The sequence below is a fragment of the Orycteropus afer genome, unplaced genomic scaffold (assembly GCF_000298275.1).
Source record: "Orycteropus afer afer isolate SDZICR_OR568_19922 unplaced genomic scaffold, OryAfe1.0 scaffold00002, whole genome shotgun sequence".
Taxonomy (NCBI): domain Eukaryota; kingdom Metazoa; phylum Chordata; class Mammalia; order Tubulidentata; family Orycteropodidae; genus Orycteropus; species Orycteropus afer.
In genome coordinates this window covers 10,964,437-10,991,512 of record NW_006921589.1, presented here as the reverse complement: position 1 = coordinate 10,991,512, position 27,076 = coordinate 10,964,437, and the positions used below count along the sequence as shown (strand labels likewise).

Sequence of the window (27,076 nt, the reverse complement as noted above, 5' to 3'; positions counted from 1 at the left end):
TGCAGCGTTCTCCGGAAGCTCTTCTGATGTGCCTGCCCCCAGCGCTTCCAGGACAGAGTGCAGTGGCCTTCCAAGAGAGACCTGAAGGACGGGGAGTGAGGCTCATCCTTTCTATTTTGAGGGCCCAGCCCAGAGCCTGCTATCAGTAAAGGTTTGTCCAGTGAATCAATGAGTGAACAAATGAACAAATGACATTAACTTAACTTTGTAAGGCCCTGTATCTCCCTGGGCTGAGCGAGGGAGAGGCTTTGGAAGGAGGAGGCCAGGAAGGAGTGGTGCAGCTGTGTGGCTCTCTATCTCCCCCTTCAGGTTCTCACTCTGTCCTACCTGCCAGCCCTCCAGGCCAAGTCCACCCTCCCCTTTTCTTGCTGGCCTTGGCAGGAACAAAACCCCTGGTCTGTTCTTTATGAGCTCAGCAGAGGCAGGCCAGAATTTTCAAAAATAGCCTTCTAAGAAATTGAAAGAAAACACAACACAAAAACTCTAGGAGAGGCCAGCCTTCTAAGGAAGACTCCCTGTGCTTGGAATCCTGGAAGGGGCACGGAACGCCTTCCTGCGCCTCAAACCAGCTCCTGATGGATCAGCCAGCTCAGTGGGCACACTGCCTGGGTCTCCTCCCACCTCAGTGTCCCGCGCCTGGTCCCTCTTCACAGAGCGAGTGGAGCTGCGTCCCACCAGAACACCCTACCCTGTTCCAGGACACGGGCCAACGGTGCTGTGCCGACCCCTCCCTGCCCCCAGCCCTGCAGGGCCTGGCTCCTGGCCCATTCAGAGAGCCCTGGAGAATGGCAGAGCCAGAGCTCAAGGCAGCACATGGGCTTTCCTTGCCCAGGCCAGCAGCTCTGCCAAGCTCCTCAGTTATTTAGGGCAGGAGCTCTTGTTACTCATAGTCCTGCCCTTCCCAGACAGGAGCCACCAAAGAAGCCAACTCCTCCATGTCCCTCCACCACAGAGAATAAGCCAGAGAGTAAGGGGGCTACCATTGGACACCTGAGGATCCAGCCCCTGCTCCACCTTCATGTCTACACACTCCAAGACTCTCCTCAGGCAGGACGGTTTCTGAGATGACAGAGATGCCCCCACCTCCCCCACCACCTGCCATGCCCAGGCAGGACTCTTGGCTCCCTCTCCCCAGTCTGACTCAGATGAGGACACTTCTTTTCCACTTCTGTTGGGTCAAGAGAAATTGGAAGTCACAAAAAGGAAGTTTACGAGGAAATCAAGGTGCATAGTGAAGGCAGGAGGAAGGACAAGAAAATGTCCTGGCATTGAGCAGCATGGTTGCTGGGCACAGGTTCTGTGCCCTGGTGGGAGGAATGTCAGGCACAGGCAGGCCAGCTGATGGCTCAGGTTTCCAAGCTGGGCCCCATGGGACTAGAGAGGTGAAGCCTACTCAGGTAGACAGGGATCTGATTGGCCAGTACAGACCCATGAGGCTTTGCTCTGCTGTGGCCCCTCAGTGGCAGGGTGCACTGAAGCTGACTCCAAGGCAGTAGATCCCTGCCCTATACCCCTCCCTAGACCCTCAAATCTCCCCCATTCCATGCCTGGTCCCCACTGAATCAAGGGCCCTGTCTATTGGACCCAGAGCCTAGCACAGCGCCTGGTAACAGGAGGAACTTGACACTTGCTTGCTGGCTAACTGGTATAGGGACTCTAAAGCAGAAAAACCAAACCCATTGCCACTGAGTTGATTCCAACTCATAATGACCTCATAGGATAGTGTAGAACTGCCCACAGTGTTTCCAAGGCTGCAAATCTTTATGGAAGCAGACTGCCACATTTTTCTCCCGCAGAGTGGCTGGTGGGTTTGAACCACTAACCTTTCAGTTAGTGAAATCTAACCACTGTGCAGAAGAGCAGGAGAAATGGGATTAAAAGACAGGAAGCCAGACAGAGGAACAGTCAGTCACAGGGACCCAGGTGGGGGGGATACGAGAGGTCTCCAACAGCAGGACAAACTTGTCTGTCGGTTTGTCCTACTGTGGTGACATGTAGACGTGAGTTTTGAGGCTGAGCCTCTGGTGTTTAAAACCCAGCGAGATGCACCTGGTGCATAGGTAACAGCCCAGTTTATAGACTGAGACAGATTAGGAAGAAGGAAGAGGCCGTCCACATCTGAAAGAATTGGCCAGGGAAAACCTTATGAATAGCAAAGAAACACTGTTTGGTACATTACCGTGCAACTTTAGGAATAGTCCATTTAGGCTAAAAGGCTCGCAAAATAGGACTGGGAAAGAGCTGCAACATCTGAGTAAACCCAGCCTTACTCATGGAAAAGAGAAAGCTTTCGAGACCTTCATTTGCTGATGTGGCACCACTCAAATTGAAGAGAAACAGCCACAGACATCCATTAATCATCGGAACATGGAATGTATGAAGTATGAATCTAGGAAAATTGGAAGTTGTCAAAAAGGAAATGGAACGCATAAAGATTGATATCCTTGGCATTAGTGAGCTGCAATGGACTGGTTTTGGCCATTTTGAATCAGACAACCATATGATCTACTATGCTGGGAATGACAGTTTGAAAAGGAATGACGTGGCATTCATCATCACAAAGGAGATTTCAAGATCTGTCCTGAAGTACAATGCTGTCAGTTCACAATAAATGGAGAAAAGATTGAGGTTGTCAAGGAATTCACGTTGCTTGGTTCTACAATTGATGCCAACGGAAGCAGCAGTCAGGACATTAGACGACGTGTAGCATTGGGGAAGTCAACTGCGAAGGAACTGTTTCAAGTGCTGAGGAGCAAGGATATCTCCTTGAGGACTAAGGTGCGCCTGACACAAGCCATGATATTTCTAATCACCTGGTATGCATGTGAGAGCTGGACAATGAATAAGGAAGACCGAAGAAGAGTTGATGCTTTTGAGTTGTGGTGCTGGGGGAGAATGCTGAAAGTACCGTGGACTGCTAAAAGAACTAACAGATCTGTCCTGGAGGAAGTGCAGCCAGAATGCTCCTTGGAAGCAAGAATGGCCAGACTTCGTCTCACCTATTTTGGTCATGTTGTAAGAAGAGACCATTCCCTGGAGAAGGATGTCATGCTTGGTAGGGTGGAGGGTCGACGAAAGAGGGGGAGGCCTTCAAGGAGATGGATTGATACGGTGGCTGCGATGATGGGCTCAAGTATAGCAGGGATTGTGGGGCTGGCGCGGGATCGGGTAGTATTTCGTTCTGCTGTGCATGGGGTCGCTATGAGTTGGAAATGACTCGACGGCACTTAACAACAACAACAACAACAACAACCACTGTGCCACCAGGGCTCCTTTAGGGGGGCTTGAACCAGGAGTAGTCCCTGAGTGGCACAAACCATTAACTTACTGAAAGGTTAAATGTTCAAGTCCACTGAGAGGAACCTTGGAAGAAAGGCCTAGCCATCTACTTCTGAACAATTAGTTATTAAAACCCTGTGGAGCACAGGTCTACCCTGACACACATGGGTCACCATGAGTCAGAAGCGACCTCATGGCAATTGGTTTCTGTGCATTAATAGCTTTGTGGCCTTGGCTGGGTCCTTGACCTTGCTGACCCTCAATCTTCCTGTCTATGAAAAGGTCAGGAGGGGAGCATGTTGTTAGAGGATTGGTGTGAAGGCTGGAGGAGAAAAGGCTTGTGAAGCACAGGGCCTGGCCTATTGCAGATACTCAATGAATCCTGCTCGTTCACTGAGTTACTAAGATGACTACACCCTTAGCAGGGTGATTTCAGCACTTCTGGGCATATGGACACAGCTCAGCCAGCAACAGGTCCCAGCTCCCGAGAAGACAGCTGGTATAGAGGGCTGCTGCTTGGTGCCCCAGCCCACCGTTGGCCTCCCCAGTCCCAGCAACGGGAGGCACCAGGCAGCCATGTCTACCATCAGCAAGAGAAGGCAGCTTTCCTCCCTCCCAGCCTCCGGGTCCCTGCCTCCCTGGCCCCACACACCCCCTTCAGGCAGCCATACCAGTCCAGGGGCACCACCCCACTGTTCTTCAGGGCCAGGAGCACCACAGAAGGTGGAGCCTCAAGCGGTGCAGCCCCAAAATTGAAGTCCAGCTTCAAAGGGGTGAAGATAGCGGGGCTGTGGCTCATGCTGTTTAAACAAAGCAGAGAAATGGGCTCAGAGGCAGCCAGTGAGCAGGAACGGGGACAGGCCGGGGCCTCCAGGCCTACTGGCTTGAGCACCCACCCATGCAAGTTGGGAACTGGAGAGTCCAGGACTTGGGGTGCTGGAGTAGACCAGCACAGCAGACCTCAAGCCAAGTCCTTCAGGGATGGGCATGAATTTGGAGGTCCCTCTTCTCCAAAGAGTTGGGGAGCCATGGCCTGGACAGGGTGGGGAGCTGGGAGTGCAGGCAGGAAGCAGGAAGAGCATCTTCAGATAAGCCCCACTCTCCCTACGCCCAGCTCACCTGTGCCGGGTGGGCACCTTGTAGGTGAGCTCCCCGGGGGTTGGGTCTCGCTCCAAGTAACTGTTGAGCATATCCAGGGAGAAGAGGTGCCACAGGCGATTCCGGGTGATGCCCTCAGTGCTGCCCGTGGCGCAGATATCCAGGATAGAGAGTAGGGGGTACACGGCCACCAGGGAGACCCGGCACAGCTTCTGCTTCTCGCCAGGCTTGTTATCTGGGGAGAGGATGTGAAGAGAGGAGTGGCTCGTCTCCCAGCCCCAGCAATGTCATACTGGCTGAGGGTGCTGGACCCCTGAGCAATCTGCTGGACTATATGAAGAAAAACATGGCATCAGGATTCGAGGAAGAATCACTAACAACCTGAGATACGCTAATGATACAACTTTGTTTGCTGAAAGTGAGGATGACTTGAAGCACTTACTGAGAAAGATTAAAGACTTCAGTCTGCAGTATGGATTACATCTCAACATAAAGAAAACAAAAATCCTCACAACTGGACCAATAAGCAGGGTCACAATAAACAGAGAAAAGATTGAGGTTGTCAAAGATTTCATATTACTTGGTCCCACAATCAACATCAATGGAAACAGTTTGTGCCTGCGTGTGCCTGAGCAGTGGAGGGCTTCTGGTGAAGGGTTAGGACCACCCTGCTAATGGTGGTGTGATCCTAGAGACCTCTCCAGCCTCCCTGGGCCTCAGCCTCCCCTCTGGAAGGTGGTGGTGTTATGAGGGTGAAGGGTCCACGTGGACACTGGAGCCCGAGTGTCTGCGATTGGATCCTGGCTCCAGTAATCTTAGCAAGTTGCTTCACCTCTCTGTGCCTCAGTTTCCTTTTCTGTGAAATGGCGGTAATAACAGTGCAGAGGCAACAGAAAGGAATGAAGTATTGGCACATGCCACAACATACACGAACCCTGAAAACATTTGTTGTTGTTGTTCAGTGACATCAAGTCACCTAACACTCAGTCAAGACATCAGATGACATATTGCACAGGGCAAACCTGTTTCAAAAGGCCTCTTTAAAGTGCTGAAGAGCAAAGATATCTCTTTGAAGACTAAGGTGCGCCTAACCCAAGCCATGGTGTATTTTCAATCACCTCATAGGCATGTGAGAGCTGGACAACGAACAAGGAAGACCAAAGAAGAGTTGATGTTTTTGAGTTGTGGTGTTGGCGAAGAATACTGAAAGTACCATGGACTGCCAATAGAAAAAAAAGAAGAAGAAGAAATCTGTCGTGGAAGAAGTCTGGCCAGAATGCTCCTTGGAAATGAGAATGGCCAGACTTCATCTCACCTCCTTTGGTCATATTGTCAGAAGGGATCATTCCCTGGAGAAGGGTATCATGCTTGGCCAAATGGAGGGTCAGTGAAAAAGGGGAAGGCCCTCAACAAGATGGATTGACACAGTGGCTGCAACGATGGGTCCAGGTTTGGCAAGGATTGTGAGGCTGGCACAGGACCAGGCAGTGTTTCATCAGTTGTACATGAGGTTGTTACGAGTTGGAGCTGCCTCGACGGCACCTAACAACAACAACAACAACAAATGTTTTCAGCGTTCATGTATGTTGTGGCATGTGCCAATACTTCATTCCTTTTTGTTGCCTGTGCACTGTTATTACTGTCATTTCACAGAAAAGGAAACTGAGGCACAGAGAGGTGAAACAACTCGCTAAGATTACTGGAGCCAGGATCCAATCGCAGACACTCGGGTTCCAGTGTCCACACCCTTCACCCTCATTCCATGCTGCACTGGCAGCGCAGGGCAGACTAGCGACAACCACGGGGCAGGCTCATAACACCACCACCTTCCAGAGGGGAGGCTGAGGCCCAGGGAGGCTGGAGATGCCTCTAAGATCACACCACCAATTAGCAGGGCAGTCCTAACCCTTCACCAGAAGCCCTCCACTGCTCAGGCACACACAAACACTCCCACACACAGACATGGTGTGCATGGCATGTGCACCACACAGCCACACCCTCACATGCTTCCACTCACTCTGCTCGTCTTAACCCTCAGCAGCCCCCCACTCCACCTCACACTGCACCCCTCTCCCTCCTGCTCTCCCTTGGCCCTGTCTCCCTCCACCAGGTGAGGTGGCCCAGGTACCTCTCTGGGAGAGGAGCACGTAGCTGACGGTCCAAGAGTACTGGGCCCGGTGCTTGGGGCAGGCAATCAGGACGATGCTGTCCTGGGACCGGGGTGGCATGCTCCCCTCTGTCTGTTCCAGCTGCAGATCTGCTCAGGGATGGCCCAGGGCAGGGGAGGGGCAGGGGCAGAGGAGGTCTTCACTGTAGGGGAGGCCTGGCCTCTCCTCCTACTCCTCCCGACACCTTCCCCTAGGCCAGCAGAGAACCGGCTGCAGACAGGTGCTGAGCCAGGCATGGGGAGCAGTCCTTCCTCCAGCTCAAGACAGAGGGACCACACTTCTTAGCATCACTGGACCCTGTTAAGCACTTTCCTCCACCTCATAGCCTGTAAAATAGGTGCCACTGGTGACACTCAGGAAGGAAAGTCACCTGCTTAGTGTGGCACATCTGAGAAGCAGAAGTCCCAGGTCTTCACCCCTGACCTGCCTGACCCCAAACTCTAGTCTTAACCTGTGTCCACCCTGCCTTTCCTGCCCCCAGCCGCAGCCCAGGTCCGAGTACCGAGGGGGTCACTGCTGGTGATCTCAGGGCTGTGCTGCTCCAGGAACAGGCGGTAATAAAGGGTACAGTTGCCGTTGTTCAGCAGCACGAGAAACCTGGACTGCTTGCTGTTCACCAGCACGCTCCCGAAGTCCAGCTCCTGTTCCTTCACCTGGGGGCCAGAGTCAGCCAGCCGGGGGTGGGAGGCTTCCCCAGCCCCACGGCCTGGTTCTCCCACCTCTGCCTCAGAGCAGGGCAGACACAGGTATCTGGTTCCCACCCCATGCCCTCTTATGCCCTGGCTCTGCCAGCACCACCCTCCTCCCCCGCTGCCAGGCCTCCTACTCACAGAGAGGCTGCTGGTGATGCCCATGCCCACCAGCCGTAGCATGTAGGGGGCGGTGGCAGGGGGCTTGGTATTCAGAGGCAGGCCAGCTTCCCAGACCCACATCCCCACTCGGAACAGGTACTTGGTCTCCTCCAAAGGGCTGAAGGTCCATGTCAAGATCTAGGGTCACAGAGGTACTCCTTGACTGGGGGTCTACTGGAAGTTTACCCCAGGCTCCTGGCCCTCTGCCCTCCCACTGCAGGGAACCAAGCCCCTTTCTGAGGGTTTACCCTGTGCCAGGCACTTTACCGTATATTATGCTGTCTCCCTAAGCCTCACAAACTGACATCCCCATGAGGTAAGTGCTATGGTTCTCATGCCTTGTTTTCTGATGAGCCTCTGGAGATTCAAAGAAGTGAAGTAACTTGCCCAAAGTCACACAGCAGGTGAGGGCTGGGGCTGGGACAGACTCTCCGAGGCTGACTCAGAGTCCGTGTCACTTCTCCTCTCCCCAGTGCCTGCTCCCGGGGCTCTTACAGACACCTTGTGCTAGTGGTTCTTGTTCCAAGTTTGGCCTCCCCAACTAGTCTATAAGGCTAGGGGCAGGGTCTGCTATCTTGAGACCCAACTCCTGCCCCTCTTCAGACTGCCATCGCAGCCTCTGGGATGGCACACAGCCACCACTTGGCTCCAAACCCAGCTCTCTGAGCCATCTGCCCCCCGACTTCACAGCTTAGAGGATGATGGATCAAGAATGGAAGTGCCCAGGGGCCCTGAGTCAGAAGCCCAGGGTCAAGTTCCAGCTCTGCACCTCCTACTTTAGGATCTTAGTACATGACTCTTTCTATCCAAGTCTCGGTTTTTCTTTGTAAAATGGGGGTGATGGTGATGGTAATAATAATGCCTATTCATAAGACTGGGGGGCAGTGACTGTGGACTGAATGGGAGGGTGCACATACTATGCCTGGTCCATGGTCCACGCCCATTCCTCCAGCCCTTGGCAGTGGGGGAGGCCACTCACAATGGTCTCATTAGGCAGGATGAGCCCCCGGGCAGGCTGCACAGCCAGCACCTTGAGGTGCTGCTCAGAGACCCTCCACTCAAACTCCAGGGGCAGACGCGAGGGGTTGTGCAAGGTGAAGGGGCTGGTGGAGGAGTAGCCGACCCAGGTGGGCTTGAAGAAGATGCTCTTACAGGCTTCCAGCTTCAGCTGCAGGGCTTCCTCACGGCTCTGCATGCTCACTTCCTGGGGCCAGAGGAAAGAGGGCTAGGGTCCTGACCTCACCCTGTAGCCCTGACACCCTCATGCACCCAGGAAGCCACAGTGGGCAGCAGAAGACCCTCCTGAGCATGGGCAGCTTCTGTTGAAGGTAGAGTGGGTAGCGACTGATGCAGGGAGTAGTTCTGAAAAAAGATACAGGGACAGAGAGAGGACAGAGCAGCCACTTCATGGGGCCAGACATGGGCGCCCCAGGTCCTATCCTTGGCCTGGTCCAAGCGGTCTCAACACCCTTCTACCACCGGTAGCTTTGAGACTTGTTTTCCCCAGCTCCTCCCATTGAGGACCTCTGCACCCCTTTTCCTGGGCCCAAGTTCCATGAGGTGGACAGGCAGAGCTCTGACCTATGGGAGAGCTGTTCCTGGATGTGGCTGAGGGGTACCCTTCCTGGATGGGGGGGTGGCCCCTTGGCTCCTCTAGGGGAGCCTGTGAAGAGAGCTGTAGAATGTGGCTTTGGAAAGAAAGGCCCACTCCCAGGGACACAGCTCCCTACCTTGAGATACTGGGGGCAGGAGTTGAACTGCAGGTAGAAAAGGTGCTGCTTCCAGGAGTTTCCCTTGGGGTAGGTACAGATATAGAAGATCTGGTGGGCCTCAGAGGCCACAAGGCCACAGCTGGGTTGCAGGATGATGTCTGAGCTGCTTTTGGGGGCCAGGCTGAAGGTCAGCAGCACAGAGCCTTTGTTGAGCAGGAGGAGGCTGCGGTAGGAGGGCTCCCCAGGAGACACGGCAGGAAATAGCTGGGGAGTGGGCGAGAAGAGTGGAGAGGGACTCATGCTCACATCTCTACTCCTCTCAGGAAGTGTTTGTGGACCTGGGTGGGGCTGTCTCCAAGGAGATCCTAGATGCTTCTCTACATCCCATTCAACACTCTGGGAGCAAGGAATTGAGGGAGGCTGCAGCCTGGTACCCACAAATGATTCTGTTTTCCAGAGAGCCTCAGTCAAAGAGAGGGGGCTATCACAGAAACAAGGCCCTGGGAAACTCCTCCAAGACCCTTCCTCAAGGTTGGAGTAGAAATTCTTTCATTTTATGGTACACTCTAATCACCTTTTGGAAAACCCACTTGTAGAGATCTTGGTCCAGAAGCTCTGGGATAAATAACCCCTTATAGATGATTCTGATGGAGGTAGCTGAGAGGAACCCCACTCAGAGAAGGGCAACCTCCAGCAATCCCTGCTCCCAAATGCTTACTTTAAGCATGATGGGTAGACCAGCACTTGGCTAGAACTGAACAGGCCACAAAGTACAAGTTTGTACTCTGTGACTAGAGTTCCCATTGAACTGGGAGCCACACAGCCCAGACTCTATCTCAAGGCCCTGAAGAGCGTGGAGGACTCAGCCAGGAGATCTTGTGGGAAATCGAAGTCGGGGTGGGGGCAAGCCTCGTGGGCGGTGTAGGTTTGGGATTTCAAGTCAGAATTATAGATGGTGGGGGGAGCATTGTCACCTTCAAGCAGCTTTCCAACATAGTGAAGCATGAGGGTAGTGAGGACTGTGAGGAAAAGAGACACCGCTGAAGGGAACTGAGAGGATGCATGGACGGACAGTGAAACCACAATTGGCATCCAGCTGCTTTGGGCTGCGAGTGTGGTCTGTACTTTTAAGCCCTATGTTATCCTGCCTCTCAGGTCAGATGGGGCCTCCAGAGACACTTGGGAGAGGCCTGGGAGTTATGACTTCCTGAGGAATGGACCTAAGCCAAGGACTGGTACTGTCTCCCCATAGGGCTGGGTGCTCCCAGGGGCAGGGCTCACGGTGTGGATGTCATCTCCCTAGGCCCTGGTACGGGGCCTGGGGTACGAGGTGCTCAGTAAATGGCATAGACTAATGAAAGTGCTAGATCAGAGGAACATTTCAGAGGGAGCAGGACAGAACCAGCTGCCCAGCTCCTAGACTGCTAGGCCCTCCGTGTCCTCTCCCAGCCCCAGGGTCTGTCCTAGAAAACAATCTTTGGCTGGCCCAGAGCCCAAGGGCTGGCCTAGGGCGACAGGGATGGCCAGGGACCACGTGGGAATGTGTTTCTAAGGCCAGCAAGAGAAGGGGCTTAGTTTGCAGGCCAAGGTGGAAGTGGGGTTCCCTGGCCCCATCTCCCCCTGCTGCAGAGGCCACACTCACCTTGGGGGCATCCAGGGAGTACTGGGGGATGTGGTGCTCGAAAGCAGCAGAGTAGCTATGACCTCGCGCCCGCAGCGTCAGGCACCAGGACGGGCACACCGTGCAGTCTTCCTCAATGTTACTGTAGTTCAGCAGGACCTGGAGGGCCGGAGCCATGGAGAAAACTCAGAGTCCTGGGCTCAGCCCTGGGGGTACCCGCCCTGCCCCCATTCTGCAGGAGTCCTGCACAGGCAGGAGAGCTTTCCCAGGAAAGATGGCCTGAACAACAGCCCTAACACAGCCATCATCCGCCGGCCAGGCCCTGCTCCGGGCACTCAGCAAACACTCTAAAGCTAGCTACCGTCCTGGGAGGAGGGTGGGGCTGGGAAAGAAATGCGGATGTGAAAGCAGCACTCATTCATTAGGAATGAGTCCGAAGCACTGTCCAACAGAAATATAATGCAGGCCATGGTGCCAGCCACCAACGTCATTGTAAACCTTCCAGCAGCCACGGTAAAACATGTGAAATTAATTTTAATAATGTGCTTATTTAACCCAATAGATGAGGAAAAAAAAATCTATTTTAGCCTGTAAGCATTAGTAAAAATTAGGTAGGAGATATTTTGCATTCTTCTTTTCATACTAAAACAAACCAAACCCACTGCCATCAAGTCGATTCTGACTCATAGAGACCCCCCTTGGGTTTCCAAGGCTGTAAATCTTTATAAGATTTGCCTCATACCTCCTGTGGAACAGCTGGTGGGTTTGAACCACCAACCTTCTGGGAGCAGCCAAATGCTTTACCCATTATACCACAAGGGCTTCAAAATCCAGTGTATATTTTACACTGATAACACCTCTCAGTTCAGACCAGCTGTGTTTCAGGTGCTCAGTAGCCACACGTGGCTGCTGGCTGCTGTATGGGATAGCACAGGTCCTTAACCTAAAAATCTGACATGCTCAGCCTCCAAGCCCAGGTGTCCCCAAGCCTTATGCCTACACACCTGCAGCTACTAAGATGTTAGAATGGAGGCAATAAAAGGAGGCTTTGAAGCACCCTCAAAATTTTGGTTATGACCTCATGTTTACAGATGGAAAGACCAGGGCTCACAGACACTGAGCATTTTGCCCAGCGTCACACAGCTGGTAAATAACTCTTGATCTTGACTGCAGGCTTCTGCTTGACTCTCTTCCTGAGTACCCCACCTCTGCCACTGGCAAAGAGCAACAGCAGGTGGGCAGACCCAAGAAGGAAGAGAAAGGGCAGGACTAACTGGGGATAAAGGAGCCTTGATGGTACAACGGTTAAGCACTCGGCTGCTAACTGAAAGGCTGGCAATTCCAACCCACCAGCAGCTCTGTGGGAGAAAAGACCTCAGGATCATAAAATTACAGCCTGGAAAACTCTATGGGGTAATTCTACTCTGTCATATATCGGGATGGCATACAACAACAACTGGGGGTGAGGTGGGAGAGGGGCAGAGATGCATCTTAGAGTAAGGGGACTTGCTGGGCTGGAGGCAGCCTGTGCACCTACTAGGAGCCCCTTCATAACACTGTTCGCCAGGCCCTGGCTCTTGCCCATGGCAGCCACAGCTCCTTTGGAGGGACCACTGTTCCTATCTCAGGGATTGGAGGATAAGCTAGCTGGAAGCCCCAGGGAGCCAAATTTGATGGCAGCTGAGTTCTCCATTTGGAGAGGGTGGGAGGGCACACATAAACTAGACATAGTCAGGTGGGCCTGGAAACACCTTGGCTAAAGAAAACGATGCATCTGGAAGAAGGCAAGGGGAGCGAGAAAAGCCTGGGTTGGAGAGACTGGGTCCTTGCAACACCCTCTACCTCCCCACCCCATCCCGACATTCAGGGGTCAGGACAGACCTGCTGTCCTCCACATGCAAACCTTATAGATAGCAAAGGCTTCCAACTCCACTGAGTATAGGCAGTTGGGGTGCAGTGGCTGGAAGTGCAGGCGCATGGCGGTAGACTTGAGTGGGGGCACATCGCAGGTGACTGGGCTCACCCAGAAGGGACAGTGAGGCCTGCGTATCCAGACCACGGTGATCTTGCCCTTTGTGTGGTTCATCAGGCACAGGGGGACAGGGTTGGGGTTCTCAGGCCTGGGACAAGCACCAAAGTCCACCTCGATGGGCTCCATGCTGACAGGCGGTGGGAAGATGGCCATGTTGTTGGTGCCGTTGTAGAAGTACTCAGTCATGGGAGGGATGGCAGGGTACTGCTGGGGTGGCTTGTCCTCCAAGTCCTGCGTGGGGAGACACGGGTGCACCCACCATCCGCACTACTACTGCCCCTCTTCTGCCCACTCCTCTCTAGAAAAGGCTGAAAGGGCTTCACACAGATCTCCCCCAGCAGCTAATGGTGACTGCAGAACTCCAGGGACAAGGGCCACCCTAGGGATGCTAGAGAAGGGGATCTGAACGTAGGGAGGGAAGGGAGCCTGCCCCAGGGGGCTCTGGGGGGTCTGCACATACCTCGCTGATCATGAGGGCCCCATCCTTATCCTGCCCCAGCCTGTTCTCCTTCACCATGGTGCCCAGGATGTCAGGAGGGTAGAACGTCAGGCCCCGTGCCAGGTGTGTGCGGTACCAAGTGAGGTGCTGGGGCCTCAGGATGGCCGGCTTGGTATTGTCTGAGTGGCAGGTTCCAATCAGGTCCAGGAACACTGGCTCCTGCAATGTCGTGAGAGACAGGACATGGGGGGGCGGGGAGAAATGAGGGTGCTGGTGGTAGAACTGAGGACAGAAGGGGAGAGAGTATGAGGGGCAGCAGGGCAGAAGTCACAGGGTGGTAGGCCAAGTGAGCATCCCAACAGTTGGGGAGACGGTGGGAGCCAGGGATGGTCAGGACCTAGAACAGCACCCAGCCCTTCAGCGCCCTGGGCCATAGCGTGCTCTCCCCCTCTGATCCGGGCATTCTATTGCTCATCCTACTGCCAGCCAAGAGACCGAGCTCAGGCCTCCCCTAGAGCAGGACAGAGATCTCACCAGGCCCTCCCTCTGCTCTGTGTCCTTTCCTGCCACCCCAGGGGCTGCCCAGCCATAGCACACCTTCATGAACCATGAACTAGGAAAAGACCCTCTCCTCTGAGTAGACAGATGCAGCTCAGAGCTCGGGCACATGGCTCAGGGGTGGGACTTGGGCTAGATTTCACACCCTATTCACCCCCTTGGCTGGGCCCCCTGGTCAGGGAACAGCTTGTACAACAGTACCCAGGGGCCTGGGTTGGGGTCCTCACCTTAAGGCCCTCTGCCCGGCACATGCTGTGTGGCATATGGCCCAAACCTCCCTCTCCCCAGCCTAACAGCAGCAGCAGAAGTGTCCCTGGCCAGGAGCAGTCAAGACAAGATTGAGATCCCCACCTGCCCAGAGTGAGTCCTCATAGGCCCCTGGAGGAGGATATGCTCCAGGCAGACAGCCCCAGAAGTTTAGATGGGCACCAAGCCTTGTCTTCCTCACTGGCCTCAGACTGGTACTTCCACTGCCCTATACATGGTTCTTCCCCAGGGGAACCCCTTCTCCCTTGGCTCCACTCCTCCCTGACTACTCACCTGGTGATGGATGAGACAGGCAACCCTCCGGAAGTAGATGATGGGGTGAGTGGGCTGAAAGGTGCAGTGCAGGGTCATGCGGGTCTTGCCCACCAGGGTCCCAAAGGTGGGCTGGATGCTGAAGACGCTCTCCTGGCAGTCAATGGCAAACTGGAAGTAGGCCGTGCAGTTCGCCCTGTTCTCAATCCACAGGGACTTCTCAGCATGCATCCCGAGGCTGATCCAGCTGAAGTTGATGCAGTTGTACTGCAGGGACACAGCTGGACCTGGCATGGGAGACAGGGGCCTATGAGTGGCTCTGCCACCTGCATAGAGCTGGGGTGTCCCCAGTGATGTCTCAGAAAGGGCCCCTGCTGGAGACAGAAGGCCAGGTTGGGAAGGCCAGAGCCCCAACCGCTGTAGCCAAACGCTAGCATGACCAGAGGGGATGGCAGCATCAGAATCTCAGAGGTCCACAGTGATTCCTCATAGAGCCCACCAGGGGGCAGCAGACACCGAGACTGTGGAGCAAGGAGGCAACTGGCTCTTACAAGCCTGGGGGTGGGGTTGGCACGCCAGTGGATTTCACAATCTTAAGAGTGGGTGAAAGCTGGCCAATGATTATGGGAGGCCAAAAAATAATTGATTCCTTTGAATTGTGGTGTTGGCGAAGAATATTGAAAGCACCATGGACCGCCAGAAGAATGAATAAATCCATCCTGGAGGAAGTACAGCCAGAGCGCTCCCTAGAAGCGAGAACGGCCGGACCTCATCTCACCTACTTTGGTCGTGTTGTCAGAAGGGACCAGTCCCTGGAGAAGGATGTCATGCTTGGTAAAGTGGAGGGTCAGCAAAACAGGGGAAGACCCTCAATGAGATGGACTGACACAGTGGCTGCAACAATGGGTTCAAGCACAGTAAGAACTGCAATGATGGTGCGGGACCGGGCAGTGTTTCCTTCTGTTGTACACAGGGTTGCTGGCAGCCAAAGCCAACTCAGCAGCCCTGAACAACAGCAACAAGAAGGGTGGGCTGCTCCTGTTCCCAAGGAGTGCAGCATCCTGGGGAAGCTAGTACCTGTACAGAAACCAACCACTTTGAGCAGGGTTTGGGAGGCACAGCCAGAGGGCATGATGGAGATGTAGTCCACAGTTCTGACGTCCAGGGTCTCGGGGTGGAAGAACACAGACACGCATTTCCTCTCTCCTGGGCGCATGATGCCAAGGGCTGTGTGGCACGAGAAGGCCTGGTCTTTGACCAGCATGTCTGGGGCCACTTCAATCCTGAAGGGGGCGTTCACCTGTGAGGCCAGGTGGGGCAAGGAAAGTCAGGTCCCAGTGTGAAGACAGTCTATGGATCAGACTGAGGAGCCCGGCCAAGGGGATACAGGTAGCTGGTGTCCAGCCTGAGCTCCCTTGTCAAGCCATGACCGTGTGGGAAAGCTACCGCCACCTATGGGAAGGAAGGGGCAAGCGACGTGCCCTGCCCTGGCACCGCCTAGAAACCAAAAAACTCAAAACCATTGCCTGTGGGGTCAATTCTGACTCACGGCAACCCTATGTGCTGCAGAGTAGAACTGAATGCCACAGGGGTTTCTCGGCCGTCATCTGTGAACCAAATTGCCTGACCCTTCTTTTATGGTGCCACTGGGTAGGGTCAAACTGCCAATCTTTCGGTCAGTAGCTGTGCATAAGCTGTTAGCACCACTCAGAGACCTTGACCACCCAGAGGGGCACCTTTTTCCTGTTATCACGAAGGCCCCCATAAAGGCCAGTGGTAGTCCTCTTGAGATGCTCTTGGGGTTATCTGCAGTTCAGGTGATACTCCAGCCCAGCCCCCAGCTGAGAGGAGAGGGGCGTTCATAGAACAGGGAGTACAGGAGGCCTGGGGCTGAAGGTCTAGGGAGGAAGGGGGGCGCTCTGGAAAGGGATAGGATTTAGGAGTACCCAGCCTTGCGGTCCCTGGATCAGGGCACATACCACTGATGGATTATACAGCTTGATCTGCCGCTCAGCAATGCAGCCTACAGCAACAGAGCCAAAGTGCAGCACCTTCTGGCAGCCCTCGGTGTCCTGGTCCTCGGGCCGCTTCTGCCTTATGCTCACCAGCAGCTGGGCACACTTGGCTAGGGCCAAGACAGGGACTCTGGAGGGGACCTGCCAGGGCCTTGTGACCCCAGCTGGGCAGCCCCTCTAAGAGGGCAAATGTCCCCAGGGAAAAATCAGTCTGCAACCCCAAGGCAGGCAAAGTGGGCAGGGCTGAGGAGAGGGCAGGAGGCTGGGCTGGGAGAAGAACCCTGGGGGCCAGGTCAGGAGGTGGGGGGCTCACTGAAGCTATGAGATCCAGGGATCAGGGCCCGGGGAGGGTGCAGCCTCACCCACAGCCTGCAGCTGGATGCCGATCTTCTGCTTACTGCTGTCCCCATACCAGCACGTGGCCTGCACCTCATGGACGACGGCCGTAAGTGGCTGGAAGGTCACCTTGACCCGGCAGACCTGGCCTGGCTCCAGCAGCCCCGTGGTGGGCAGGATCTGGAAGGGGCTGGGCAGCTCCCAGGTGAAGAAGGTGGGCAGGTCCCTGGGGGAGGGGAGAGAGCTCCTGGGCTCCTTCTGGTACTACCCTGCTTTCTAAAGCTGGAGAGGCTGGCAGCCCACCCTCCAAACCTCCCCATCCAGGATAAGCTGGTCCCTCCTGCTCCCAGGCACCCCCGCCACTGTGAGGAAGAGTGAGGCTCAGCCTCTCCGCTCACCCCACGTTGTCCAGGCAGAACCAGGCCTCAGCCATGTCCCCCACAGTGCACATGGGCAACTGCAGGGACAGCGGGCAGCTCAGCTTGTGGCGAGGCAGCACGGCCCTCAGGTCCACACAGAACGTCCCTTCTGCTTTCTCAAACCACAGCTGGTCCTTGTACTCCTTCTGCAGCATCGGGGGAAGGGAAGGAGGGCAGGGTCGGGCACCGATCAGGGAACATGCAGCCTCCCCCAGCCCTCAGCCACCCCCAACACGATGACTAAGGGCTGCACTAGGTGGCACCTATTCTCGGTCTCCAACACTGTCTTGGTTTCAGAGATGTCAGGGGCTTTCATTGTGGGTAATGAAGTATGTCAGGGGAAGTTTTGGGGAACAGGAAGAGGCCAAGGCATCTAGGGTGGCCAGGACAGGATCACAGCCTTTACCCGTCTTCCCAATATTCAGCAGATGTCCCTCTCTCCAGTGAGATTAAGGTCTGCGCCCCTCTCCCAGTTTCCCAAGCTGGGGTTTGCTGTGGCAGCACAGTGAGTGAGTAGTGGAGGTGCCACTTAAAAAGCCTGCTGTTCTGCCTGGCCTCTTATTCTGAGATTACAGTTCCCATGTCCCTCCCCACCGTCTTCTCGCTGTGATGGACCTTACCTCCTCCATAGGCCTGAAGAAGATGGGAAGAGTGAAGGTGATGCCCGGACTCAGTAAGATGGGCTGAGGGATAACCGTGAAGAAGAACTTTGTCGTGGGAGGCCTGCAGGAGAACCAGGGGAGAGGAAGTTCAGGAGCAGGGCTGAGGAAACCAGGGGGAAGAAGATTAAGGGAGATCCTAGAGGAGCTCTGGTGGTGTAGTGCTTAAGGCACTTGACTGCTAACCAGAAGGCTGGCGGTTCAAACCCACCAGCCACTCCTCGGAAGGAAGGTTGGGCAATCTACTTCCATAGTGATACTGCCTTGGAAACCCAAGGAGGAGTCACTATGAGTCGGATGCAACTCGATGGCACATAACAACAACAACAACAACAGCTGTCAGGGTATGAGTCCTTGAGCCCACAGAGGAACAGTCGATGACTCCATGGAGGAGGAGTCATAGGGGTCTGTCTCAGGGGACCTGTCTCCCTCCTTCACTGGGCCCCTCTATTGCTTTGTTGTTGAGGGTCATTGTTTCGACTGACCCACAGTGGCCCCAGGTGATAGAGTAGAGCTGCCCCATAAGGTTTCTTTTGCTGTAATCTTTAAGGAAGCAGATTGCCAGGGATTTCTCTCAAGGAGCCACTGGGTGGGTCTGAACTACCAGCCTTTCGATTAGCAGATGAACGCTTAACCATTGCACTGTCAGGACTCACTGGGCCCCCTCTGGCCCTTGCTTTTCCCTCAGACCTCACTCCAGGATGTCAGGGCATTGGACAAGGGCACAGCAGCAGCATTTGTCGGTCTGCTCAGCCTGGTGCTCAGTGGGGAGAGGGATGGGGAAGGGCTGCCTTGATTTAACAAGATCCCTGACCACTTAGCTGGAGGAAACCCAGGCTGGGAGGGGAGGTGCTGGGGACGCCTTTCCAAGCACAGACCTCAGCAGAGCTGCAGAGTCCCGGGGGGGCCACAACTCAAGATACTTCAGACTTTAAAATGTGGATAATAAGAGGATATTTTTCATAGCTCCGTATCAATAAATGTTAATGTTTCAATGAAATAATCATATTCCCAGGAAAATGTAATTCAAGACTGACTCAAAAATTATGCAATAAGTTTGATGGCTGTTGTCGTTTGTTGTTGTGTGCCGCTGTGTCAATTCCCACTCCTAGCGACCCTATGGGACATTGCAGAACTGCTGTGTAGGGTTTTCTAGGTTGTGACCTTGACGAGAGCAGGTCACCTGGTCTTTTCTTTTGCAGAGCTGCTGGGGGGCAGGTTCGAACCAATAACTTTTGCTTAACCATGGTGTCACCATTGATTCTTTAACTTTGATGGCTACTCTATCTAAATTCATCAAGAAACTGAATAGATCATTAAAAAAAAAAAAAAAAAAAACTTCCCACAAAGAAAATGCAGTGCCAGATGGCTTCATTGCAAGTCCTACCAGGCATCTGAGGAAAATAAGTTCCAGTCTTACATTCTTAAAAAAAAAAAAAAAAAAAACCACTGTCATAGAGTCGATTGTTTCCAAAGCTGTAAATTTTTACGGAAGTAGATTGCCTCATCTTCCTCCTGTGGAGCAGCTGGTGGATTTGAACCACCAATATTCTGGCTAGCAGCCAAATGCGTTACCCACTATGCCACCAGGGCTAAACTCTCCCAAATCATATGTGGACTACTCTCCAACTTATTCTATTAAACCATGATAACATTGCTACCTTCATTGGCAAATTACCAATCAGTCTCATTTGGAAACAAAATATTAGCAAAAAGAATTTAGTTATATACAGAAAGGATACTCAGTAATGACCAAGTTGGGTTTATTCCAGGAATACCTGGCTGGTTTAGCACAGAAGTTAATTAATATACTCTACTATATTAACAAATTTAAAGAGAAAATCAAACTATCATCCCAATAGATAAAGAAAATTAAGTGCCAGCCTCTACTTATGAGAAAAATTCTCAGCAAACTAGGAATAGAAGGAATTTCCTTCACTTGATAAATAAAATCTCCATTTAAAAAAGCTAGCAGAAACATAATTTAAGGAAATGTTGGTATTTCCCACTTTGAGAGTGTGGACAAAACAAAATGACTTCTATAACTCACTTCTGTTCACCACTTTCCTACTCAAGGAAAGTAATTGCAGTGAGCCAAGAACAGGTATAAGGACTGGAGAGGAGAAAGAAAAATGCCATGTTCCCATAGAAAATATCAGTGTACACATGGAAAAAAAAAAAAAGAGGGTCAACAGATAAATTATAAGAATGAATAAGAGGGTTTACTGAATATATAAAATCCATATAAAAACAAGTGACTTTCTAAAAACCAGCAACAAACAGGAAATGGAAACAATTTTAAAAGAGACTCTGGTATAATAGGGGCTAAGACGCTTGCCTGCTAACCAGACGGCTGGCGGTTCAAACCCACCAGCCACTCCTCGGAAGGAAGGTTGGGCAATCCTACTTCCGTAGTGGTACTGCCTCGGAAACCCAAGGAGGGGTCGCTATGAGTTGGGTGGGGCCGACTCGAGGGCACAAAACAACAACAACAACAACAATGTACAATGTCATAAAAAACTATAAAATACTTAAGAATAAATCTAACTATAGATGTATAAGACATCTATGGAGAAAACATTTTATTGAGAAACATGGAAAAAGACTTAATTATAGAGACACCCCACGTTCATGAATTGCAAGACTCAATATTGTAATGGAATAGAGTCTCCCCCAATTGATAATTAACCTATAGATTTAACTATGTCCCAATCAAACCTCGAAGTGTGTGTGTGTGTGTGTGTGAGAGAGAGAGAGAGAGAGAGAGAGATAAGTTGATTTGGGGGTTTATATGGGAGAACAAAGGATCAAGGATAGCCAAGATGATATTAAAGGAGTACAAAGTTAGAGAACTTGAACTACCAGCTATTGAAAACTACTATGAGCTTTCCTAATTAATGCACGGTGGTACTGGCCCAGGAATAGACGAATAGATCAAGGAAACAGAGTCCAGAAATGGATCCATACATGTACGGACACTTGATACATGGCAGGGAGGGAAATCGCCAGGGGAAGGACGAACTTCCCAATAAATAGTGGTGGGACAATTAAGCATTCAGTTGACAAAAAAAAAAAAAAAAAGTCACTATATCTCCACTTCAAATGATTCACAAAAATCAATTTCATATATGTGGTAGTTAAATTGTATGTCAGCTTGGCTGGGCTTGGTTTTGAGAGGCTGGGCATAGAGAAAGATTTCGTTCTTCCTTTCTTTTTTTTTAATGCATGATGAGACTGATAATCAGCTCCATGGTGGAATCTACTGGAACAGCTGAGTAGCTGCCTTAGGGATGTGGTGTGGTTCCAGTATGTAAGAAGAAGCATTGAAAAAGGTCTCTAGAGCTTTTTGGCACACCTGGACCCTGTATGTAGCCAAGTCTTCACTCAGTAGCCTGCCATGTTTCCTGCCAATCTTGGGACTGTCTCTGGAATTGAACTAGTGACCTGCCATGTTGTTTGGTAATCTTGAGACTGTGCCAGGGTTGTATCCTTTCACCATCCTTATTTAATCTGTATGCTGAGCCAATAAACCGAGTAGCTGGACTCTATGAGGAAGAACGTGGCATCAGGATTGGAGGAAGACTCATTAACAACCTGAGATATGCAGATGACACAACTTTGCTTTGCTGAAAGTAAGGATGACTTGGAGCACTTACTGATGAAGATTAAAGACTACAGTCTGAAGTGTGGATTACACTTCAATATAAAGAAAATGAAAATCTTCACAACTGGACCAATAAGCAGTATCACGATGGATGGAGAAAAGATTGAAGTTGTCAAATACTTCATATTACTTGGTTCTACAATCAATGCCAATGGAAGCAGCAGTCAGGACATCAGACAACATATTGCACTGGGAAAATCGGCTGCCAAAGACCTCTTTCAGGTGCTGAAGAGCAAAGATATCTCCTTGAAGACTAAGATGCACCTAACCCAAGCCATGGTGTTTTCAATTGCCTCATATGCATGTGAGAGCTGGACAATGAATAAGGAAGACTGAAGAAGAGTTGATGCTTTGAGTTGTAGTGTTGGCAAAGAATGCTGAAAGTACCAGGGACTGCTAAAAGAACTAACAAATCTGTCCTGGAAGAAGTGCAGCCTGAATGCTCCTTGGAAGTGAGAATGGCCAGACTTCTTCTTACCTTGTTTGGTCATGTTATCAGAAGGGACCATTCTCTGGAGAAGGATGTCATGTTTAGTAAAGTGGAGGGTCAATGAAAGAGGGGAAAGCCCTCAACAACATGGGCTGACCTGGTGGCTGCATGTAATAGGGAAGAGTGAGCTTCAAGACACTGTTATTAATTTATTCTTTAATCTGGTCACATGGGTTCTACTTCCTATAATTCCCTATAGTTCTTCAAACTGCACACTCTTCTAAAAAAGAGTTTTATACAGGCTTCTGATTTTATATGATATTTTAAAAGTGTGAGGTTTGAAAGCTTGAGGGCTTAGGAACTGGGTCCCTGACACCCCCCACCCCCATCCTGGTACCTGTACTTAATCTTCTGGATTTTCATGGATAGGTTTTTCAGCACCAGGTTCTTGGTCATCTCCTTCCCCAGCTCCCAGCCCTTCCAGCGCAGCTCCTCCACAACCTCGATACCCCAGATGACTCTTCTCCTCACTTTGTTCTGCTTCGTTGAGAAGCACATCTGTGCTTTCTTGGTCCTGGAAGGTTGCTTCAGTTGTCAGGGAGAAGGGAGAGAGGAAAGGACACATTTTTGGTATAGGATTCAAAGACCCAGAGAACTGGCAAAGATCTTTCTCTTCAAAGGGTAAAGGATTACACCACCCTCTGCCCCTGGGGGATGGTCTAAAGAGAGAAAGTGAGGAATATACAGGCTTTGGGGTCAGATATTATTTATTCCACAGTCACTAGTATGTTTCTCCAACTAAATTCCCTTCCCTAGGCCACGCCATCCAGCAATTTCACCCAGCATACATATACAGACTTGGCTGCCTCTTCCGTCCTCCATGTACCCTTCTCCCTCAAGGGCTCTCTCCTCCTCCCCTTCCTCCCCATCCTATCCCTCCTTTGCAGAGCCTCTCCTAGCTGGAGCAATCTCTGCCAGGCACTCTTCCTGACCTGAGGGGTGATCCACCATTCCCTGTCCCCTCCCTCAACTGCCTGGTGGAAGAGAGGGAGAAGCCAATTTGCCTGGGACCCAGCCCCACTCCAGCCCCTGTCTTCTGGGGCTGTCCCTGTCTGTAACGAAAGATTGTTTCATAGGCTGATCCATAACCCCTCTCTATCTGAGGAGGGTGAAGTGTAGGGAAAAAAAAAACCTGGTGAGAGGACTGAAGCAGGTGCTTACCACTGTCATCACTGTGAATGTTCAACTCATTGTCATTATATTTTCCCCTTGACCAGTTATTGCTTTTATATTGTTATATCATATAAGTATGTATTCACTTGTTGGACAAATTTGTTGACCGCTTATGTACCAGATAGTATGCTAGTGCTGGGACTACAATGATGAACAAGACTGACAAATCCTTCTCTCTTGGAGCTTACATTCTCAGTTTTCATATTTACAAAGAGCATGAGTGGCCAACATAGTGTTCTCTTTCTGTGTTTACCCATGGAGGAAAGATGACATGGTGGACAAGAGGTAATTTATTACAAACTTAGTTGGTGCACATGGATAAACTCAGAAAACTTTACACTGAGAGAAATATGTCTATTGTGAAAGGACAAAAACTCTATAATCTCACTTACGTGAAATAAGCAAATACCGAAAGCAGAGATTCTTCATGGTTATGGTGTGGGAGGGAACTCTTCTTCTTAGGGGCACTAAGCTTATGTTAATAGTGGTGGGATAATTTTGAAAAAGAGATCTCTAAAGGTTGCACAACATGAAAAATATCAGTGTCACTAAATTGTACACGTGGAAATTGTTGAACTGGTGAAGGTTTTGTTGTATATATTTTTACCACAATTTAAAAAATCTTAAAAACACAACACTTAGTTGGTGCATCAGTCAGGGTCCAACCAAGAGAACAGAGCCACTGTAGATGCTCAAAGTAGGGAATTTAACCCAGGGAATTATTTTCACAACCAGGGGCTAGTGAAGTAACCCCAGGAGTTAACAACATCAGAAGCTGCTACCACACCTAGATCAGAGAGGTAAAGGGAAGAGGTGGGGTTTCTAAAGCCCAGAGACCTGTCTGGTGGGAGCTGGAGCCATGGAGGAGGTGTGGCCTCCATGGACGCACTGCCCAAAGCAGTCATGGAGGAAGAGAACTACCATGGCTTCTCTCTTCTTCCCACTTTCCACTCTCCTGCCAGCTCAGAGCACAGCCAGGGAAGGACAAAGAGTAGATCTGAGATCAAACAGTCCTGGAATGGCACACATGGAAGGATGAAATGGCTTCCAAAATATGGTCCCCAGTCTACAGGGAGGCCAGTATAACCACCATCAATCTACCGAGGCACCCAAAACCCACATATAACACCAAACATGAAGTCATACCTTGTAGTCAACCTATACACCACCCCACATCTGCACTGTCACATAGAACCACCGTTACACAAAGTAAATAACAGCTCTAAAAATTCCTCCAGAGGTCAAGACCAGAAGAACTTTCTGAGGAAAAAAAGAAGTACTGGCTACCCACCAGCCCCTGACTCATTCCTCTCTAGAGTTCCTCTCCCCCACACCAGGTGTTCTCACTGTGTTCCTTACTGCTACTGCCATTCCAGTCTATTTAGTGCTTAATCTATGCAGGGTGTAGTACTGGGCTTACACAGGAGAGTCAAGTCCTCTCGGATTCCCAGCATCACTGATACCCATGTCTCTACCTTGTGCCTGTTGTACCCTGCTCCACCCACCCTGGACATGTCCTCACATGGGTGTTGACGTTGCCACTGCTGCAAGGACTCATGACCGCACTGCTGCCATTGATGGTGGTGGTGGCCATTGTGCTGGCACTCAGGCACGTTGTGGAGTTCATGGTGAAGTTCCTGCTGTCCCTGAACACCAGATGCCTGAAACACAGGTTCAAGGGGAGCATTCTGGTAAACTTAGGAGTTCCTGACAGATCCTGGCCCAAGCTTGGAGCTGGGAAGAGACCAGAGTGGAGATAAGAAGGACAAGACACATGAGAGATCAGGGAGTAGACTCATTGGGGTCATCATTATCATGGAGGAGACAGCCTGCTGCCAGCCATGGCAACAAGTATGATGTGACACTGTGAAGGATGAGACTGAACACAAGATCCAGAGCTTTGCTTGGAAACCTGGAAATCATCACTCGGGAAAGGTACTTGGAAGTGGGGCTTGGGAGAAAGCCCCCCCAACCACATCCCTCTATGGATACAGCCACAGTTGGCATTATTCAGCAAGCACACAGAGAGTATTACTGAAACGTGTGTGTTATGTTTATGGCTTCTACTCTCCACTTGTTTCTGCTGAGTGTGTCTTGCCTCCTGTGAAATAAGGAGCAAAGGAAAGACAAATGGACTTCTTGCCCTTCTAGGTTTTTTTCCAGCAGTGCACAACCTGTAACCTAGGATCCAAGTAAAGATCTACTGAAATGAGTCACTCAACCAAAGAACAGATGAACCAATCTCTCAAGGTGCTTAACCCTAGTGGGGCATGGATGGGCTGCAGCTGAAAATTACATGCAAAATGTTGTGTGTGTGCTCTTTTCCAGAGAGAGTGTCCACAGTTTTCACCACATGCTTAAAAGGGCGTTTGGCCCTGCACTAGGAGACAACAAACCCCCTCTTCCTCAGCTGGCTTCCTTTATCATACACATCTACATCAAAAGACACAAATTTTCACACTCAGACACTCGAAGTATGGCCAACCCTGCTCAGGAACACGTGCAAGTGGTTTGCAGACTTCTACAATGATCCACCTTGAAAAGTTCGGCTGTAATTTCTCTTTGAGTTCTATGTGGGGCCATCATTCATGAAACCACAAAACAGAACACTGCCCCCCCAAAAAATATAATGCAAGCCCCATATGGCAATCCTAAATTTTCTAGTAAAAAGAAACAGGTAAAATTAATTGCAATAGTATACTTTATTGAACCTAATAGATCCAAAATACTATCATCTCAACATGTAACAGATATAAAAACTATCAATGAGATATTTTGAATTCTCTTGTTTTGGACTAAGTCTTTAAAATCTGGTGTGTATTTTATACTTACAGCACATCTCAATTTGGCCAACCATCTTCTTCAAAGATCTTTCTTCAAAGATTGAAGAGCTCAGGTGACACGTTTCTAGTGGGTACTAAATTAGAAACATCAATCTAATACCTTTTTTGAACACAGGTATATTTTTCAGGCTACTCAGTATCTTTTCCCAACTCTTGGAATAACAATCTCAAAAACAGCAACAACTTCCACTGACATTTCCAGAGAACGTATCATCTGCCAGTCAAAGTCGCAAAGCCTCCTTATGTATTTTAGTCCTGACAACAGTTTATGATTAGATGTGAACTGCCCTTTTTTAGCCTAAAATGATCTCGTTTCAAGTTTGGGATTCAGCTCCTTCTTATGACATACTCAGACTGCCATACCAGGATACTGAGTAGTGGGAAAGAATATACATGTAAACAATTTCATGGTCACCTTTTAGTAATTTACACACTTCCATCAGAGACTCTCCCACCCCCTCACCACCCTCTATCCAGAGCAAGAGATTCTGCAGAATTTTTCCTGGTTGTCAATGTCCCCAAAACCCCCTATTGGAGGTGACTATCACAAAGCATTGACTGAATGCCTAAAATGCAGTAGGTACTGGACAAGACAATCAAGGACCCCACCTTCTACTGGGAAGTGGCCATTCAGGTGGAATAAAGAAACGCAGGCTGGGGAGAAAGGCAGAATGTGGATTTTGCCACTGGAAGGCCCTCAAGTCCTGCCCTGTCTCATTACTGTTTCTGACTTTAGGGGTTTATACAGACAGCTCCTGCCTCAGGGCTCTGAAAAGTCTCCAGTCAATATATGGAACTACCCCCACAGAGTGCACAGAAGCAATGGGAGACCACAGGGTAGAAAACTGGTCCATCCCAGGTCACAGGACTTAGGGGAGTGAGCACTGAACCCGGAACAAGGAAAGCAGGGTTTCAGCATCTGCTCCCTCTGTTGAAATGGCCAAGTCTCTCCATAGCCCCAAGCCTCAGTCTCCTCACCTGCAAAGTAAGGACTTACCCTGACTGCTTCACACGTGTGTAGCTAGAATTAAGTAGAGAATTTGGAAAGACCACTAGACAAACGTATGCTACTATCACTAACAATCACAATTTCCACCCTGGCCAGCACTGTTCTTCCAATGACCACCACGTCTGCAATCATTGTGGACACACTGGGCAAGTAGGATTTTTTTAAATCCAATTTTCTAATCTAGATGACTT

At 50.9% G+C, this 27,076-nt stretch overlaps 1 protein-coding gene across 1 annotated transcript in view; it reads right to left on the bottom strand.

Annotated features, from left to right (window-relative positions):
• CFAP65 (cilia and flagella associated protein 65) overlaps positions 1-27,076 on the bottom strand; it is a 50,150-nt gene that overhangs the window by 14,178 nt on the left and 8,896 nt on the right. The window contains exons 2-19 of the mRNA XM_007935712.1: positions 24,556-24,694; positions 22,198-22,385; positions 17,668-17,770; positions 17,027-17,193; positions 16,655-16,854; positions 16,257-16,402; positions 15,355-15,577; positions 14,299-14,564; positions 13,230-13,419; positions 12,633-13,003; positions 10,751-10,888; positions 9,127-9,372; positions 8,376-8,600; positions 7,376-7,534; positions 7,048-7,198; positions 6,506-6,634; positions 4,399-4,612; positions 3,951-4,079 (exon numbers count right to left, since the gene is read on the bottom strand). Coding sequence (XP_007933903.1) covers positions 3,951-4,079; positions 4,399-4,612; positions 6,506-6,634; positions 7,048-7,198; positions 7,376-7,534; positions 8,376-8,600; positions 9,127-9,372; positions 10,751-10,888; positions 12,633-13,003; positions 13,230-13,419; positions 14,299-14,564; positions 15,355-15,577; positions 16,257-16,402; positions 16,655-16,854; positions 17,027-17,193; positions 17,668-17,770; positions 22,198-22,385; positions 24,556-24,694 — 3,384 coding nt within the window. The remainder of the gene's footprint in view (positions 1-3,950; positions 4,080-4,398; positions 4,613-6,505; positions 6,635-7,047; positions 7,199-7,375; positions 7,535-8,375; positions 8,601-9,126; positions 9,373-10,750; positions 10,889-12,632; positions 13,004-13,229; positions 13,420-14,298; positions 14,565-15,354; positions 15,578-16,256; positions 16,403-16,654; positions 16,855-17,026; positions 17,194-17,667; positions 17,771-22,197; positions 22,386-24,555; positions 24,695-27,076) is intronic.